Here is a 20,450-nt window from a genome sequence, read left to right as displayed (position 1 = left end):
CTGATCGTGTCTTTCGGTCCTGACCTAAATTCATCAGCCACCAATCGCGCATTGCCACGTTCAATATCGATGTGGGGCTGATGACTGTGTATAATAAAAAATAATAAAGTATATACATACATCTCCATGCTTCCCGATGCTGCAGGCTTCTTCCTGCAGCCACTGGTGCAACTTTAGAGACTGTCTTTGAAGTGACTGGTTGTCAAGCTAGAAATTGGCTCTAATGTGGCACCGGCGGCTGTAGAGAGAAGCCAGGAAGACACTGGGGAGTGTGGACAGGTATGTATATACTTTATTATTTTACACTTAAAGCAAGGGCTGTACTGAGATTAACAGTAGATATATATATATACAGCCCTTGCTGCATGATTATGAAGCCACTGATCAGGCCGTGTTATACGGCCCTAAGGATGGGTATGGCTAACCAAGCTTACATTTGTAATCGGTGTAAAAGATTCAAGGAAAATGTTACATCTTATTTAGGAATGGAGAACTGATCTTGGTTTGGATGAGGCCCATACATTTCCTGCATCTGGTACCCAACCTAGACTCTGTTTGTTTGTTTTTTTGTTTGTTGTTACTTGATAGTAATTATGTTATATATTATTATTATTATTATTATTATTATTATTATTATTATTATTATTATTAAATAGCTGGGTAACATTTATCTGAAATTCTTGTTGAAAAACTATTTGATGATTTAACAGTCAGATCTTAACAATACTATGTTCTACTATCACTTTTAACTATATTGTCCTTCTGTATACATTTGAATACAGCTTCTATTCTTTCACTAGAGGTCATATATAGATTTGGATTGACTAGTGGATAAAGCCGCCATTACTGGAAACACAGTTGTGTGTGTAGAGAATCAAAGTGTATGCTTTGGTGATCTCTTCTTGAAGTACATATCTGCTGTAATAACCCTGATGACTTCAGACAGCTAGATTATACCCGGAAACCAATGAATTAGCTTCTTGCACAGACTACAGATGTTTGCTGATAAAGACCTGACTGTCTAGCTGTCTAGCTCCTGAATTAGTCAGATACCACTCCTTTCTCTTGGTTGACTTTACAGTTTTCTCTGATATCTTACATTTTCCTTCGTAGACTGGACTAGTGTAATTCAGTTGTGTAATAAGAAGTGGACTTTTCTTCTCTCTCATGCATATACAGACATTTTGCTCATCTTTTTCTGTGAGTCAGCATAATTACGCTTTTGTTGACGGAATAATTATTATTTGCAAGCCAAGACGCTGCACCTATGAAATCACCCATACCCACCCATAGCAGACGTGCATTGGCTTGTTCTGGCAAAGGAATTAAAGCTCTCAGAAAGACATTTCCCAGACTTGGGAGAGGTGGCACTGTTGTTGAATAACATGAGCATCAGTCATACATCTAGTGATTTTGGAATTTGCAAAAATATATATATATAAATTTGATGTTGATGCTATGTTGGTGTCGTTGGATGGAGATGTTTGACATGGTAAAGTGAAGCACACTGCTGCATGCAGCTCCATGCTTGTTCTTCTGATCAAAACTTGTGACATGTCTCTGTAATAATGACAAGTACAATTTAGGATATTCATGGGCTGTTGGTAAGGTGGCAAAAGGTGCATTGGTAGCCTCTTCACTGGTGTAGCTTATTTGATAGCAAGTCCTGTAATTTTAAGCAATGGAACAAATCACAACACAGAAGCACATCAAATTTGGCAATTTATAAAAACACATGTACAAGTTCACAATGGTTGGCGAATCTCACTTAGAGGAACACACCTCAATAACAATTGCAATGATAGAAAGTTTCACTGTGGTTCACTGCGGCAAAGTGTCTATTCTAAGCTTTAAACCTTGAGCCAAGGGTGTAATGTCAGTCTAATATTTTGCCTTTACATAACAAGCTCAATTCTTACTATAGGCCTTGCACCAGGTTCAAAATAACTTGGTGTCTATGCTACCTCAGCACCACTTACTCAGGTGCTCAACTGGTGTCAGTGACACTCAATGGTCACACTGGTCTTTCGTACACTTCAGCAGACAACACACATCTGGAGGCAAACAGGTGTTTTCAATGGATGTTTTATCTTGGATATTTATCTTTCCAAAATGCCTACGCTACTGAAATCTATGTTCCATGTTTGGATGTACCTTAATGGAGTATGAATAAACATTTCAGGTTTTATTCAAATCCTGCTTTGATCATAGACATTCTTTGTATTTCAAGCATGGGTATCTGCCCATGGAAGTCACATGCCACACTCTTACCAATCCTAGTCACACAGTGGACCATCCTTGCCAATCTGCATAGACAATGAAGCAAGCATAACAACACATTACACAAATATGTTAGTACAGTGCAAAGTCTACAACACAACCTGCAATAAATAGCACATAGGTTATTGTATGCAGGTCAAAGCATAGGGTATGTTACTTGGCAATTCTTTTGTTTTTAGTTAAAGGACAACTCCGGCGAAAAATTTTTTTGGCTTATTTAACACACATTACAAAGTTATATAACTTTGTAATGTGGTTAAATACCCGGTCTGGCCCCCTTCCCCCACTTTCCGACCCCCGACCCCCCACCCCGGAAGTTAAAGAATATATACATTACCTATTACGGTCGTCACGGTCCTCTTCTCTGGTGTCGGGTGATGTCAGAGCTGGGGGCGGTCCGGGTCTTCTTCCTCCTTGGCGTCTTCATTGAGAGTGAATGGGAGAGAAAAGGCTGCTGGTGCAAATGCGCACCAGCAGCCTTTTCATTGGCTGGAGCGCATCACATGGCTTCCAGCTTGCTCAGCCCTGATTGAAAAGGCTGCCAGCGCGCTTGCGCACCGGCAGCCTTTTCTCTCTCATGGACCCGGAAGAAGGAGACATCGCTGGACGGCGGACGCAGGTGACGGTGAGGCGGACGGCGGCCGAATGGAGTGGCGATCGTCACCGGAGGGATGGTGAGTATGGTGTCTGTGTGTGTCTGTGTTTTTTTTTTTTTTTGGGGGGGTCCCACCGGAGTTGTCCTTTAACTATCCACTGGCAGAAAAGTATGGAAGGAGAGGGATAGATGCTATAGCATTTAGGTCAACAGCAATGATATGTGCATAGCTACTCTTAAATGTGTGCATGTCTGAAGAGAGGGGAATACTGTTCACTGGTCAGAGAAAACACAACAATAGAAGATTATGAACTACCAACCTCTGGAGTATGGGGGATAATATCTAAGCTTGTTACCTAACAAATGAGACTACCATTTCTGCACTGCTAATATTTATATACCATTGACAATTGACCATATCCTGTAAATAAGAACAGTTACTGATTTATTCGTATGCTTTATTTTTTCAGGCAATCTGGGACAATGTCCCGCCGTCCAAACACTGTGCAAGACATCCTTCAGCACATTTCTGATAGCCTAATACGCGCTGAACTGATTGCAGCCCCGGTACGTATTTAATCTGACTATATACACACAAAGACAACAATAGATGTAACATCTCTATCTTATGTGACCAAGCAGTCAGTAGATCTGGATAATGGATAATTTAGGGTTCCACCTTGTACCCTCTTAATACTGAGGTTAAAAAAAAAGTCTACCCTCTTAAAGCAGCTAAATAAGTTTGAAGAAGTGTGGTAAATGAGGAATGGTCGTACAGGTGTATTCATGTTCAGGTTCTTTACTTGACTCCACATATTTATATGTATCTGTTGCTATATAGTTATGTACAGACTAAGGCATCACTTGTGTTGCATGTTCATACCATGGAATAGATTCCTGCCAGACGGTCAGTTCTATAATTTATTATTTAGTTGTGTAATATTGTCGATTTGTGCAATACTGGAATTGGGGCTAAGCAAAATGATTTAAAAACTTCTAAATAGTAACATGTTATTATCTCACATGCTATACTTGGATAATAAATTACATGTATACTCAACCTTGTCTGATTTACATTGTCTTGGATTGAATCATTCATACGATCATAGAAGGACATTTATCAAAATGCTCCCCTCGGTGTATGCTGCTGAAAAGGAGATTTTCCCATTTTCTGTGGCGTACACCAGCTATAACCCCTGCTTGCCTCATGGACCCAGGAGTGGGAAGGCAGGGAGGAGGCATGGCCTCGGTTTGCGGCTCATTTATCAAGGTTTATGCCTGGAAACAGACATGAACCAGGCAAAAAATTACACTGGCTCTTGGCTAACTGGGGGAGAGACGGGATTTAAGACTGCACTGTTCTTAATAAATGTCCCCCATAGTGTTTTAATTATAAAGGTGCATTAATTATAACAAGCACTGCGGCCCCTTAAATCAGCAGACCATTGAAGGTGCTGGGAGTTGGACACCCACTAATTTAATATTGATGGCCCATGCTAGGGATGCACCCTAGGATAGTTCCAGAACTCCCTTTAATTTTATTTCCTAGCCAAACAGAACTGTTGCTATGGCTATATTCACATGTGGCTTTTTGATGTGTTATTTCTGCATCTTTGGCACGATTTTGCCACCCTTACCACAAATTGCACAAAATTCTCAGCAAAAAATGTGTAACAAACACCACATGTGAATAAGGCCTATATTATTCTGGCCTTTAAAAAATTGAACAATAAAGATTTTTTTTTATCAACAGGTGTTAGAGAGTTATATAGATTTGCAAATTACTTCTATTTAAAAATCGTAAGCCACCTCTGTCCGTGACGGGTACTCTCAAAAGCAGGAGAGGTTTTCTATGGGGATGGGCTACTGTAAAGAACACACTACTTCCTGCAGAGCATACAGCAGCTGAAAAGTATTTTTAAATAAAAGTAATTTACAGATCTGTGTAACTTTTTGACACCAGTTGATTTGAAAACCCTTTTTTTTTTTTTTATCTCCGGAGTACCCCTTCAATCCACTTTGAAATTATTCCAAACCCCACTATTATGTATTAGTATTGCAAAAACATTAATAACCACACCACATCTTTAGGCTATGTTCATATACAGTAAAATAAAAGCAAAAAATAAATAAGGCATAATTTTGAGGTAAATTTTTTTTTTTAAACATTTTCATTGTAATAGTGGACTCTATTGAGAAATTGGACGGTAGTGCCCACATAGTATAGAAAAACGTCCATTATAAGATTATGAACATGCTCATTATTTACAACCTGCTTTAGCAAAAAAAAAAAAACCTAAACAATTCAGACAGATCTTGATTGTTTGGGGACCTACTGCTAAAACCCCCACCGATCTCTAGATATAGCTGTGAGACGTGCACGGCCATTTTCTTCAATCCCAGCTTGCTGTCTTATTTGACTCCACGGAGGAGACAGACATATAGGTTTGACATATTGAACAGCAGAGTAGTGACATACACGGCCATGAACTTCTCCTGGCTATATCTAGAGATCGGTGGAGGTCTCGGCGCAGAGACCTGGATAGAGTTTAAATCTTCTGACATGTCTATGTCAAAAGTTTTTGCTTTAACAATATAACAGTCCCCTCAGGCCAAAAAAAGCAATAACTGCTACATTCTCACATAGCCACAATTGTTTCCCTGCATTTTATAAAAATGATTGACAGATTATTTCTAAGGTATCCTTCAAATGTGGCTTCACCAAACAGGGCTTTCTGAAGTTGCCTGTGTGTAATATATAATGATACTAGTGGAGCAGGTCTTGCAAAAAATGGAGTATTCGCACATTGCAATGCTGACAAGGCCTGGGGGCGATCTAGGTGAAAGGATCTATGATTGGGATTTTGTTGATGAGGACTAGTTCACAGAAAGAAAGTTTTAGCTATGTGCTTCGAGGAACACTCCAGCAAAACTGATCCACTATCTGTGTACCTGCACACTGATTTATGAAGTAAATCAGTTTTTCCAGGAATGTTAAGATGGTTAAAGACATTTGCATATCTAGTAAAGGGCAGCTGCTGCTTTAAGACACTGCTTTGACCAGGGATGTACACTAAAACAGCCCTGGCACAGAGGTATACATATATGACACATTGCAAAGCTTTGTACGGTCAGCTCTCCCCCCTTCCCAGTAAGGAGCGTTTCTGTGTTCAATGCACTTGTTACCTTCAATGTCTTCTTTCCAGTTGGGATTATGTTGATTTCTAAAATAAAATACTAATAGCCTGATAACCATATTATTGTCCTATCCTTTTTATTCTATTTTTATGATTTTTGAATGTGTTTAGTATGAGACAGACATTTACTGCATCCACTGCAATTGTAACATATCCAATATATAACATAAGCAATAATATAGGCATTTTTTTCCCCAGGAACTAAAATATGGAGATGGAAGTCAGCTTGTTCGTAATAGAGAACTGGAAGAATGTCTAGGGGCTGCCCATGAAGAAATGGAGATGGTTGAAGGTCTGATCAGGGAGATGAGAATAATGGGACAGCCATGTGATTCCTACCACAGAAAGTATGGCCGTACAGAAAACTAGAATTTTAGATACTTTGCCTGACACATGACTATATCTATCTATCTATCTATCTATCTATCTATCTATCTATCTATCTATCAGTAAATCACATAAGTAACTGTAATGGAATGTATATGTTTAGCTATCATAAAAATAAATTGTATTTTGTAGGTTGCTCCAGCTTTACGACCAAATGCGTGCCCTTGAGAAAGCCATTCATGGACCACGTATTCGCAAGGGATCTAAGGGTGGAGGATTTTCTTCTCAAAGTGGCTCTGGATGGGACGATTACACTAAGCGGATCACCACAGAAACTTTAAATCACATTCGGCAGCAAAGGGTAAGTAGAAATGAGTTTTTTAATACCTGAAACATTGAGGAGAGAACAGTTCTCAGCAATATACTTGCCTATTCTATCAAAAAAGTTTCACTAATAATCTATATATCATAAGTGACTTATATTCCCTCTCTAGGATGATTGTGGTAGTCACAGTGATTGTAACTATTAATGGGGATTGGTCTGGGCAATATGAACATGGAATTCAGAAGACTATTTAGCCTCCATGTGATTGTACAAGCCTGCAGTCCTGTGTGGCTTCACATGTAAAATGGCTGCTCTTCTTGAAAGTGTGCCATAATGCCCGGGGTGTAGGTGTGCCACTGTACAGCAGGTTACTTCACCGCATCATCTACTGCTCTAAATTATACATTAGCTTGGTGTCTCTGGAGCCTCGCCTTTTTAAGGAAACCAGGACTACATGTGGAGAGATGGCAGAGGACAAACTTCTATCTGTAACAAGCCTTTCCTTTTGGATTTTGCCCCCTAGCTCATATACTAAAAGTGTTACCTTTCAGAAAGCAGAACTCTCATGACAAGGAGATGACTGCTGACCTTGGCCCCTGGAAACCGCACAAGCTGGAAATTCTTGTTTTCTTCTAATATTTAAGTAAATCTGCAGCCCATACCATTTTTTATTTTTTATTTTTTTTAAGTTAGACATTTTAGAACAAAGTCATTAAAAAAGATGTCCCTTGCATGGAGAATCTGACCATTATGTCTCAGTCCCCCATCCTTATGTACAGGCTGTACTGACCTGTGTACTTTCCATGACTTTAGAGCTCAGTAAACACAAAGTAAAGCCTACCTGTCATTTCAGCTGACTGGTCAGGTTACGCTGCCATGTGGTTATACGTGAGGAGAAGCACTGCATCTGGCCATTATATTCTGTATATGCACTGGAAAGGTAAATTTCCAGTTCTCCTAGAGCTGGTCTACGGAGCCTAATGTGTATGGTGTCTACAAACAGAGAAGGAGCTCCTGCACTCTCCTGTCTTTGTGTACAGCATTACACGCTGCGGGGTAAATCTGTGCTGTGCGGTCTTAACTGTGTATAAAGGTCTAGGATGAAATATCTTACAGAGTTGTCTCTTAGGGCCTATTACACGGGACAATTATTATGCAAAAAAAAAACTTAAACGATTATCGCTCCATGTGTATGCAGGCAACCATTGAAAAAATTATTGCTAATTATTATTTGCTAAACTTCCATGTATGTACACATTTTTCCTTCTTTGGCTGGGATCAGAAGGAGTGAATCATCTTAGTAATGCTCGTAACTAACGACTATCGTTCTGTGTATGGTGACCGGTTTCAGGTCGTTCTCCCGTTTTCAATAATTTCTCATTAACTAGCGAAAACAAAAAATCACTTTGTGTAATAGGACCCTTAGGGCCCTATTTCACGAGACGATTATCGTTCAGATTATTGTTAAATCGGTTGAATCTAAACGATAATCGTTCGTTTGAATAGCAGTTAACGATTAACGACCGAACGAGAAATCGTTGATCGTTTAATAAGACCTGGACCTATTTTTATCGTTGCTCATTCGCAAATCGTTCGCATTGAATAAGATGTCGTTTGGTCGTTCGCAGTAGTGATGAACGCAATAGCGACGACAAGACGACCACAAGAACGATCATAAGTAACGATTACCGTTCCATCTAAATGGGTAAACGATTTCAGGTCATTCGCAATAGCGGTCGCTTGGATCGTTTATCATTAACAATTATGCGAATGATAATCGTCCCGTGGAATAGGGCCCTTACTATGTCTGCCAGGGTCCACACTCCCTCATCTTCCTCTTCTCCTAATAGGCTTGAATTGCTTGTAATTTGATCCCTGAGCTAGCTACAGGATGGAACAAGGATGGTGCTAAGCTCATTCTTCAGAGTGGTAGACAGTCTGAGCCTAGAAAACTGCAATGTTATTTCTTTTAACTTTCCTTTCCTTTCTTATACATTTAGCGTCAATTGGAAATTGTTGATTGGGGATTTGATGCCACTTCTGTAGAACAGCAGATTGGAAACCACAGAAAATTCCACAATGCCATTGCTGACTATCGGTGGGAGCTGGACAAAATTAAAGCAGATCTGGTAATTCTGTACTTTGCCAGTTTACTTTAGTCTTAGAGGCATGACTATATTTGTTGGTTTGGTCACCTTGTAAGAACTGCTGGACTATCCTAAAAATAAGTCATAGATCAAAATTCATAAGAAATATTAATCTAAGATAAAAAAAATCTTTGTTTGTTTGGCATATACAACAGTATAGTTGAATACATTTGTATACAGCAAATACATGTATACAGCAAAATTAAATGCACTATAATAGAAACAGGAAATGAGAAACAAAAATGTTGGAATTCACACTTAATTTTATGATGATTGTAGTATGAGGCAAAAAGGTGTGTGTTTTTTTTACACATCAAAATGAAATAGTACAGGATAAAAAAACATTTCTGTATAAACAGTGCCATACCTGCCTATGGGTTGTGTGTGGTATTGAAGGTCATTACTATTAAACTGAATCAGTTGCACTGTTTTTAGAAGAAAGTATGTAAGTTTTTTTTGTTTTTTTTTTTTTTTTTAGGCAGATTTCTAAATAGTATGTTCACAGAACAACCTTTTACAGTTTACATTTGTATAACAGAGTTCTAATATATAAGATATGTTAGAGCTCTAGAGCCTAGAGTTTTGGGGCCAAATGAAAACTCTGAGTATTCCCTGCAGACTGAATCCTGATTTTTAATTTTAGGAAATGTTCCCTTTCCACCTGACACAGTTATGTAGTAAAAACTATCCTGCTGCATTATAGGAGCTTAGCTTAAGCTGTGTTTACACTGCAGATAGTTGTCAGCTGCGTTCGACATACGCATGCATGCTCAGCTCTTGCATGTATTCTAAATCCAAAATGCCTTACTCTTCCTTACACCAACATCTATTGTCAGGGGAAGGAGTCAGAAGACCCCTATACACATTATATCATCAGCCAATTCTGCTGAAATTGATTAATTGAGAAGCTTGCTGATTGTTTCCAATACCAACATCTGTATGTGTGTGTATATATATTTTATTTTATTTATTTTTTGAATCTACAATATTGTTTATATAAGATCTGGGGTTTTTTTTTCTTAAATTTTTCTAGCGTGAGAAAGGAGCAATTTATCAGCTAGAAGAAGAATATGACGCCTTGCTGGTAAGTACCAATTCTGAATACTTACAGCAGCACCTAGAATACAATGGTATAGACTAATTTAGGTGCATTCACATGTACCATGATCTTGATGTTGTATGTTTTGTCTTTTTGAAGTACAAAGATAAGCAGGGGTAAAGCCTAAAGATGAAGCTTAAAACACTGTTCATACCCTACAGGGTCTGCTGCAGCTTCAATTATTTAGTCACATTGATCTCTGCAGCTTCAAATCTGTAACCTTAAATCTGCAGCAGATCCTGTATGTGTGGGTGTACCCAAAGGGTCCTATTCCACGGGCCGAGGAGGGCCCGATCAACGATGTAAACGAGCACCGATCTGCTAGATCGCCGCTCGTTTACTGGGCCTATTCCACGGCCCGATGATCATTGAGCAAGGGCTGCAAGGACATCGTTACCGATGTCCTTGCAGCCCTTGCAGGTGCATACGTTACCTGTCCGGGCTTCTTCTCCGCGCTGTCTTCGTCACCTGGTCCCGCGCGCTCTAACTTCAGAATGGCCGGTCAGCTGACAGGCCACTCAGCCAATCACAGGCCGTGACGGTCCCAACCATGTGATTGGCTAAGTGCTGCGTCAGCTGACCGGCCATTCTGAAGTTAGATCGCGCGGGACCCGGGGATGAAGACAGCGCGGAGAAGAAGCCTGGACAGGTAATGTATGCACCTGCAAGGGCTGCTTTTCACATCGTCGGTCGCCCGCCACGCACCGCTATTCAAGCGATGCGCTGTGGGGGAACGATGATTTTAGGTCTGGCCCTAAATGAACGATCAGCCGATGACACGATCATCGGCTGATCGTTCTCTCTTTTCCACCGAACGATAATCGGCCGAATCAGGCCAAATGGGGCCGATTCGGCCTATATCGTTACTGTGGAATAGGGCCTAAAGGGCTGTAGATATAAAGCAACCACTGAATGGCACTGTGCTGGCTTATAGCCTTGCTAGCTTGTAGATTCTGGGTGTCCTAAGGGCTGTATATGTGTTTGTCCTCATTATCATATTTAATTGTTCCACAAATTTAGAAACTTTCCTTTGAAAGAATGGATCAGCTTCGGCAGCTACAGAACATCATTCAGGCCACATCCAGGGAAATCATGTGGATCAATGATCGGGAAGAAGAAGAACTAGTCTATGATTGGAGTGACAAGAACACCGACATTCCAAGGAAGCAGGAAGCATTTTCTGTAAGCCTCCAGTTCTTTATAATCTAGGCTCTTTCTACACGCACTTGTTTTTCAATCCATTGGGGGTTTGGGGGTTTTAATGGAAAGTATAACAGGTATATTCTAAAAGGTAAAGCACCAGAATTACAAAAGAAACCTGCATATAAATTAAGGGTACTCAGAATTTTTTAGCATTTAGGATCTGACATTTTATATTCGAGCTCATCACAGGGAGCTCGCTTCTCCAAGCTATATTTAACTCCTTCAAGACTAAGCCTATTTGGGCCTTAATGACCAGGCTCATTTTTCAAAATCTGACCTGTCTTACTTTATGCGCTTATAGCTCAGTGATGCTTTAACGTATGCTAGCGATTCTGAGATTGTTTTTTTGTAACATATTGTACTTTATATTAGTGGCAAAATTTGGTCACTGTCTTGTGTGTTTTTTTGTGAAAAACATCAAAATATCATGAAAAATTTGAAAAATTTGCACTTTACAAACTTTGAAATTCTTTGCTTCTAAAAACAGAAAGTCACATGACATAAATTAATTACTAAGTCACATTTTCAATATGTCTTCTTTATTCTGACTTCATTTCATAAACATATTTCACTTTTTTAGGGTGTTACGGGGGTTAGAAATGTATCAGCAAATTATCAAATTTTCATGAAATTTCCAAAACTGATTTATTTAGGGACCAGTTCTTTTTTTTAAGTGGATTTAAAAGGCTTGTATACTGGAAACCCCCATAAGTGACCCCATTTTAGAAACTACACACCCTAAAGAATTAATCTAGGGGTATCATAAGTATTTTAACCCTACAGTGGCTGGAGGAAAGTATTCACAATTAGGCCGTAAAAAATGGAAAATAGAAATTTTCCAATAATATATTTGTTTACATTAAATTATCTCATTTTCACAAGCAACATGAGAGAAAACGCCCCCCAATATCTGTAACGCAGGTTCTCCTGAGTAGAACGGTACACCATATGTGGGCATACACCACTGTATGGGCACACAGCTGGGCTCAGAAGGAAGGGAGCGCCAATTAGCATTTCCAGTTCAGATTTTACTGAAGACGTTTCTGAGCGCCATGTGCGTTTGCAGCGCCTCTGTAGTGTCAGCAGAATAGAACCCCCCCAAAAGTCATCCCATTTTGGAAAGTACACCCCTCAAAGAATTCATCTTAAGGTGTGATGAGCATTTTGACCCCACAGGTATTGGAGGAAAGTATTCAAAAGAATTCAGTAAAAATGAAGAAATAGACTTTTTCCAATATTATGTTTGTTTAGTTTAAAATTTCTCAATTTCACTAGGAACAGAGGAGAAGATGCACCCCAAAATCTGTAACGCAGGTTCTCCTGAGTAGAACGGTACCCCATATGTGGGCGTAAACCACTGTTTGGGCACACAGCGGGGCTCAGAAGGGAAGGAGCGCCAATTAGCTTTTTCAGTGCAGATTTTTCTGAAGAAGTTTCTGAGCACCAGGTGCGTTTGCAGTGCCCCTGTAGTGTCAGCAGAATAGAAACCCCCCAAAAGTCACCCCATTTTGCAAAGTACACCCCTCAAAGAATTCATCTTGGGGTGTGGTGACCATTTTGACCCCACAAGTATTAGAGGAAAGTATTAAAAATTAGACAGTAAGAATGAAACAATTGAATTTTTTCAATAATATGTTTGTTTAGTTTGAAATTTCACTAGGAACAGAGGAGAAGATGCACCCCAAAATTTGTAACGCAGGTTCTCCTGAGTACAACGGTACCCCATACGTGGGTATAAACCACTGTATGGGCACACAGCCGGGCTCAGAAGGGAAGGAGCGCCAATTAGCATTTGCAGTGCAGATTTTTCTGAAGAAGTTTCTGAGCGCCAGGTGCGTTTGCAGAGCCCCTGTAGTGTCAGCAGAATAGAACCCCCCCAAATGTCATCCCATTTTGGAAAGTGCACCCCTCAAAGAATTCAGATTGGGGTCTGGTAAGCATTTTGACCCCACAGGTATTAGAGGAAAGTATTCAGAATTAGACAGTAAGAATGAAAAAAATGAATTTTTCCAACAATTTGTTTGTTTAGTTTAAAATTTCTCAATTTCACTAGGAACAGGGGAGAAGATGCACCCCAAAATTTGTAAAGCAGGTTCTCCTGAGTACAACGGTACCCCATATGTGGACATAAACCACTGTATGGGCACACAGCGGGGCTCAGAAGGGAAGGAGTGTCATTTTGCTGGAGCAAAACCGCAGCTAGTATCGGTTATTAGAATAGCAAAGTTGCTAAAAAAAAATAAAAAAAATTGAGATTACAGGTAATCTCGAGGTGTTTACGGGCAGCCAGGGAGTGTTTACTGCCCATCTGGGGTGGTTACGGGCAATCTGGGGTGGTTATGGGCAATCTGGGGTGGTTACTGGCTATCTGGGTTGGTTACTGGCTATCTGGGGTAGTGATGGGCAATCTGGGGTGGTGACGGGCAGTCTGTGGCAATCTGGGGTGATTACAGGCAATCTGGGGGTGTTTACTGGCTATCTGGGGGTAGTTATGGGCAATCTGGGGGTGTTTACTGGCTATCTGGGGGTGGTTATGGGCAATCAGGGGGTGTTTACTGGCTATCTGGGGTGGTGATCGACAATCGAGAGGGTGTGGCAATCTGGGGTGGTTACGGGTAATCTGGAGTGGTTACAGGTAATGTGGGGTGGTTACGGGTAATCTGGAGTGGTTACAGGTAATGTGGGGTGGTTACGGGTAATCTGGAGTGGTTACAGGTAATGTGGGGTGGTTACAGGTAATCTGTGGTGGTTACAGGTAATGCGGGGTGGTTACAGGTAGCCCAGGGTGGTTACAGGTAGCCTGGGGTGGTTCCAAGTAATGCCAAGTGGTTACAGGTAGCCCAGAGTGGATACAGGTAATGCGGGGTGGTTACAGGTAATGTGGGGTGGGTAAAGGTAATGTGGGGTGGTTACAGGTAATCTGGGGAGGTTACAGGTAATGCGGGGTGGTTACAGGTAATGCGGGGTGGTTACAGGTAATGCGGGGTGGTTACAGGTAATGCGGGGTGGGTAAAGGTAATGTGGGGTGGTTACAGGTAATCTGGGGTGGTTTACAGGTAATCTGGGGTGGTTTACAGGTAATCTGGGGTGGTTACAGTTAATGTGAGGTGGTTACAGTTAATGTGGGGTGGTTACAGGTAATGCGGGGTGGTTACAGGTAATGCGGGGTGGTTACAGGTAATCCGGGGTGGTTACAGGTAATCCGGGGTGGTTACAGGTAATCCGGGGTGGTTACAGGTAATCCGGGGTGGTTACAGGTAATGCGGGGTGGTTACAGGTAATGCGGGGTGGTTACAGGTAATCTGGGGTGGTTACAGGTAATCTGGGGTGGTTTACAGGTAATCTGGGGTGGTTACAGGTAATCTGGGGTGGTTACAGTTAATGTGAGGTGGTTACAGTTAATGTGGGGTGGTTACAGGTAATGCGGGGTGGTTACAGGTAATGCGGGGTGGTTACAGGTAATGCGGGGTGGTTACAGGTAATGCGGGGTGGTTACAGGTAATGCGGGGTGGTTACAGGTAATCCGGGGTGGTTACAGGTAATCCGGGGTGGTTACAGTTAATGCGGGGTGGTTACAGGTAATGCGGGGTGGTTACAGGTAATCTGGGGTGGTTACAGGTAATCTGGGATGGTTACAGGTAATGCGGAGTGGTTACAGGTATTCCGAGGTGCCAACAGCGGCATTCAATGGGTTAAACTACCTGGAGCGGAGGAACTTCCGCTCGGGGTAGTGTCAGGGGGAGATCAGGTGTCACACTGACAGCTAATCCCCCGCTCTGCTGCCGCAAGGGGACGGCAGAGCATTTCCGATACGTCCGCTACTAAAAGGCGTACGTATCGGAATAAAGCCCATTAGTGACCGCCGTAAAAATACGTATTGGCGGTCACTAAGGGGTTCATGTAATATTTGTATTGCCTGCGTCATTACGCACACGGTGATACAAAATATGTGTACTTTTTTTTTTTACATTTATTATTGTATTGGGGGCTATGGGGATTATGTGTAAATTTTATTTTATTATAAATGTATTTTGTGTGTGTGTGTGTTTTTTTTAACACTGTTTTTAGTCCCACCATGGGGACATTACTGTAAAATTGCCTGATTACAGGCACAGTGCATTGCAGAGCTCATCAGCACTGCAATGCACTATGCCTGTAAAAGGCAAAGCTGATCAGCCTCAGCCTTAGGCTGAGCCTGACCAGCTTCCGTAGCTGTGACACCAGGAGGCTTCGGGGAAGCCTCCTGACGTCACAGCTCCATCGGGACTGTGCGATCTCACCGCACAGCCCCGATGGAGGAGGAAGGGAGGATTCTCCCTTCCTGTAGCACTACAGGTACTGCGATCGCACAGATCGCAGCACCTATAGGGTTAACTGCCGAGATCCGGGCTCGGCCCGGATCTCGGCAGTTGCGGCGGGCAGTTGCGGCACGTCCATCTGCGGGAACGGGCTGCAGATTTGGACGTGCTGGTACGTCCTAATGCGGGAAGGGGTTAATGATCACATATATATATATCTATATATATTATATGTGTCTTTCACCTGTCAATAGCAGTGGTCAAGCAGCCACATAAAGACGGTGGGGGACATTTTTGGCCGGGGCGTACACCAGGAAGAATGTGCAGATTAGCCTCCTCCCTGGTGTAAGCCTGTTACATTCCCTGCTCGTCTAATGGGGGGGGGGGCAATGCAGGGGGGAGGCCGCACCTCATTAATCATGTTTTATGCCTGCTTGAAGATGTTGATTTGGTGCGCAGGGTTAGGCGCACGGCCGCCCAGATTCAGTAGGAGGCGTGGTGCACCGCTTAGTGAATTCAGACAGGAAAAGGGGGCAGGGTCTAATTTAAGACCGACATACGAGTATGCTGGTCTTAATAAATGTCTCCCAGTGTGTTAATATAGCCTTAATCAGGAAGTAAAGGTAATCGGGAGCCTCTATAAAGAGCATAGTAATATTGCTTGTAATTGCCTATACTTATGTCACAGTATATGTGTTATACCTAAGAAATGTGTGAGAATAGGATATCCGTAAGGCTTTGACGAAGCTTAAAATGACTACTTCCTTAATCTATGGAGATTTAATGGATCTAGCTCAATAACAATGTTTGAGGTTTTGCTTGTTAAATTACAACCCAAGAGATAATATCTTAAATGTATTATATCTCAAAGCTTTGCACTTTATAGCACTTTATAGCATGTACATTTGTATTATTGTCTTCTTGGTACCATAGAATGTTTGCTTAAAGGAAAAAAAAAATCTGCCTGCCATCTGAGAACAGTTAGGCTTCCCACATACACATTGAATTGTTGGCCAACCTTGCTAAAAATATCTGGGTTGGAAAATATTAATCCAATGTTAGGCAAAAGCCATCAGAATTTAGAATGCAGCAATGAGTGTGACTAGTAAACTAGTAAGTAAGTGGACAGGACTATCTGGCATTGCTGGATCACCCCAACTACAAACTATAAGAAGTACGTGCCTTTCTCTTGCTAAAATGTGCATTTTAGGGTCCTATTACACGGGCCCCCATGGTGGTCCGATCAATACTATAAATGAGTGCTGATCTGTTAGATCGGCGCTAGTTTACTTGGCCTATTATCACTCCATGTAATAAGGCCCTTAGACTAAAAAACATGTTTGTTTGTTTTTAACACTAAAAGACAGAAACACAGTGCAGGAACAACATATAAATTAGATTTTGTTTCATATGTCAATTATTTATAGTCTTGTTATGGGAAAAAAAACATTACATGCACATATTGCTACCAATGCCTGCTGAACTTATCAACATTGAGTGACACACTTGCTTGTTAAGACCTGACCACTCATCAGTTCTGAGTTTATAGTTCTCAGTTTTGAGTTTATATGGAAAACAAATTAAAGATGAGCGAACCGGGTTCGGGTTCGGGTTCGAGTCCATCCGAACCCGATCGTTCGGCATTTGATTAGCTGGGGCTGCTGAACTTGGATAAAGCTCTAAGGTTGTCTGGAAAACATGGATACAGCCAATGACTATATCCATGTTTTCCACATAGCCTTAGGGCTTTATCCAAGTTCAGCAGCCACCGCTAATCAAATGCTGAAAGTTCGGGCTCGGATGGACTCAAACCCGAACCCGTTCGCTCATCTCTAAAATAAAGTAATTTTTATGGCTATAAAATATGTTGCACTCCAGATAAAACGGTTCTGAAATGGTATTTTTTTTCTAAATGGTATTTTTTTTCTAAATGGTATTTTTTTTCATCCTTTCACCACCCCTTTACTTTTATCCAATGCTCCCCAATTGCTGCTAGGGCTACTAGCAGCCCCCCCACTCCTTCCTCCGGCTATATCATACATTTTGTGAATCACTCTTTTAAAGCCTTTGTAATATAAATAGGATATATGTAAAGACAAGTGTTACAAAAAGTGGAGCGCTGGAACTTTTAAACTTTTGTTTTTCCCATTTCCTAGAAACTTATGAGTCAGTTGGAGGTTAAGGAAAAAGAACTGAACAAGCTTAAACAAGAAAGTGACCAGCTGATTGCAAATCAACACCCGGCATCAGACAAGATTGAGGTACGGAGATAAAATCCAAAAATCACACCTTCTAACCAATAGAACTGTGGAATTAATTCACCTGTTTTGATGAGTCTCTAGCAACACATACTGCGCATGTTTGAAAAAATGGCACTTCTATTGTAATGCATCAATAAAATTATTTAATAGGAAAATAAGTAAAGCTGAGCTACATTTGGCATTCTTCACAGTGAATTATGTTATGTCTGGTTTTGCATAGAGCTAAATGTAAACCTACTGCTCTTGACAAGTCAACTTAACTGCAAAAGTACATCTAGTATTATCTATCATTTGATTCAAAGTTGTAGCATAGATGAACAATGGTGACGTTATGGTAAAAAAAAAAACCTCTCTGTTCTGCCGAGGTGCCACTACTGGGAAAATAAAGCAATACACAGTGGCTATTAAAATTAGCTGTTATGTAATGCATCAAAACAAGAGGCTGCTCTCCTCTGAGGCTAATAGATGAGGGTAGTGGATTGGAGACTTTTATCGCTACTAACTAGACATTATGTAACAGGATTATTATAACTTTTTTTTTCTAAAGAACCCCTTTAAGGGATATTGTGTTTATTGCACGTATATTGCTATTGACAGAGGCCCTTTTTTTTTTTTAGGCTTATATGGACACACTGCAGACTCAGTGGAGCTGGATTCTTCAAATTACCAAATGTATTGATGTTCACTTGAAGGAAAATGCCGCCTACTTCCAGGTACTATTGTGTCTTGATTAGTGCAACATGTAGACTGCATTCACACGTTCAGTGTTTTTCTGGTCCATGAATGTAGTCCACTAGCTAATTCTGTGATCTGTGCAAAACTGTCCGTGTTTACATCTGTGTCCATGTTTTTCATCTTAAGTTACATTGATTACATGGATTGGAGATCCGTGAAAACACTGAACATGTGAATAGCCCAGTACAAAGCAATGGGCTATAAATTTGTCCGTGCGGACAGACAACTTTGTGGAACGTGTGAATGCAGCCTTAGGCTATGTTCACACACAGTATTTTTGCTCAGTAGTTTGGTCAGTATTTTGCAACCAAAACCAGCAGTGGACTGAAAACACAGGCTATGTTCACGCACTGTTGAAATTTAGTGGATGGCCGCCATTTAATGGCAAATAACGGCCAATATTTTAAAACAACTTCCATAATTTTAACCCCTTAAGGACCGGGGCAATTTTGATTTTTGCATTTTAATTTTTTCCTCCTTGTGCATAAAAGTCCATAGCACTTGCATTTTTTCACCTAGAAACCCACATGAGCCCTTATTTTTTGCGCCACTAATTGTACTTTGCAGTGACAGGCTGTATTTTTACATAAAGTACACTGCAAAAGCAGGAAAAAATTCAATGTGTGGTGAAATTGAAAAAAAACCCACATTTTGTGTATTTAGTGGATATGTGTTTTTACGCCGTTCGCCCTGGGGTAAAACTGACTTGTTATGCATGTTCCACAAGTCGTTACGATTAAAACGATATATAACATGTATAACTTTTATATTATGTGATGGCCTGTAAAAAATTAAAACCATTGTTTACAAATATACGTTCCTTAACCCCTTAAGGTCCAAGCCAATTTTCGTTTTTGCGCTTTTGCTTTTTCCATTTTATGTTTAAAAGTCCATAGCGCTTGCATTTTTTCACCTAGAGACGTATATGAGTGCTTATTTTTTGCGAAACCAATTGTACTTTGCAATTACAGGCATAATTTTTCCATAAAATATGTTGTGAAACCGGAAAAAAATCATTTGCGCTGTCAAATTGAAAAAAAAACGAATTTGTTTTGATTTCGGGGAGTTTTGCATTTACGCCGTTCGCCCTATGGTAAAACTGACTTGTTATGCATGTTCCTCAAGTCGTTACGATTACTATGATATATAACATGTATAACTTATATTGTATCGGATGGCCTGTAAAAAATTCAAACCGTTGTTAACAAATATATGTCACTTAAAATCGCTCCATTCCCAGGCTTATAGCGCTTTTATCCTTTGGTCTATGGGGCTGTGTGAGGTGTCAGTTTTTGCGCCATGATGCGTTCTTTCTACCGGTAACTTGATTGCGCATATACGACTTTTTGATCGCTTTTTATTAAATTTTTTCTGGATTTGATGCGACCAAAAATGCGCAATTTTGCACTTTGGAATTTTTTTGCGCTTACGCCGTTTACCGTGCGAGATCAGGAATGTGATTAATTAATAGTTCGGGCGATTACGCCCGCGGCGATACTAAATATGTTTATTTATTTATTAATTTATATTTATAAAATGGGAAAAGGGGGGTGATTTGGACTTTTATTAGGGGAGGGGATTTTTTATTAATAAAAACACTTTTTTACTTTTTTTTTTACATGGACTAGAAGCCCCCCTGGGGGGCTTGTATATAGACAGCACTGATCTCTCATAGAGATCAATGCTGTGTATATACACAGCAAAGATCCATGAGATCGGTCATAGATTGCTATGGCCTGCTGCAGGCCATAGCAGTCTACTGCCGAGCCGGGATCAGCGTCATTCCGACGCTGAGGCCCGGCACGGCCAGAAGAACGGATCTCCCCCCCGCGATCGCATCGCGGGGGGGGAGATCCGTGCCACTAGACACCAGGGATGTTGTGCATAAAGCACTTCAATGCAGCTGTCAGGTTTGACAGCTGCATTGAAGTGCTTAATTAGCCGGCGCGGCAACGGGACCCGCGCCGGCTAACAGAGGCACTG

The 20,450-nt window shown here is 40.9% G+C and overlaps 1 protein-coding gene across 3 annotated transcripts in view; it reads left to right on the top strand.

Moving 5' to 3' along the window:
- The window catches only part of DSP (desmoplakin), a 60,903-nt gene that overhangs the window by 19,820 nt on the left and 20,633 nt on the right, over positions 1 to 20,450 (top strand). For all 3 annotated transcript variants that reach the window (XM_069958049.1, XM_069958048.1, XM_069958047.1), the window contains exons 2-9: positions 3,346 to 3,442; positions 6,271 to 6,419; positions 6,592 to 6,760; positions 8,725 to 8,853; positions 9,905 to 9,955; positions 10,991 to 11,152; positions 17,628 to 17,732; positions 18,350 to 18,445. In XM_069958049.1, coding sequence (XP_069814150.1) covers positions 3,346 to 3,442; positions 6,271 to 6,419; positions 6,592 to 6,760; positions 8,725 to 8,853; positions 9,905 to 9,955; positions 10,991 to 11,152; positions 17,628 to 17,732; positions 18,350 to 18,445 — 958 coding nt within the window. The remainder of the gene's footprint in view (positions 1 to 3,345; positions 3,443 to 6,270; positions 6,420 to 6,591; positions 6,761 to 8,724; positions 8,854 to 9,904; positions 9,956 to 10,990; positions 11,153 to 17,627; positions 17,733 to 18,349; positions 18,446 to 20,450) is intronic.

This window comes from Dendropsophus ebraccatus, chromosome 2, assembly GCF_027789765.1.
Source record: "Dendropsophus ebraccatus isolate aDenEbr1 chromosome 2, aDenEbr1.pat, whole genome shotgun sequence".
Lineage (NCBI taxonomy): Eukaryota > Metazoa > Chordata > Amphibia > Anura > Hylidae > Dendropsophus > Dendropsophus ebraccatus.
This window is presented reverse-complemented; position numbering and strand designations above follow the sequence as displayed.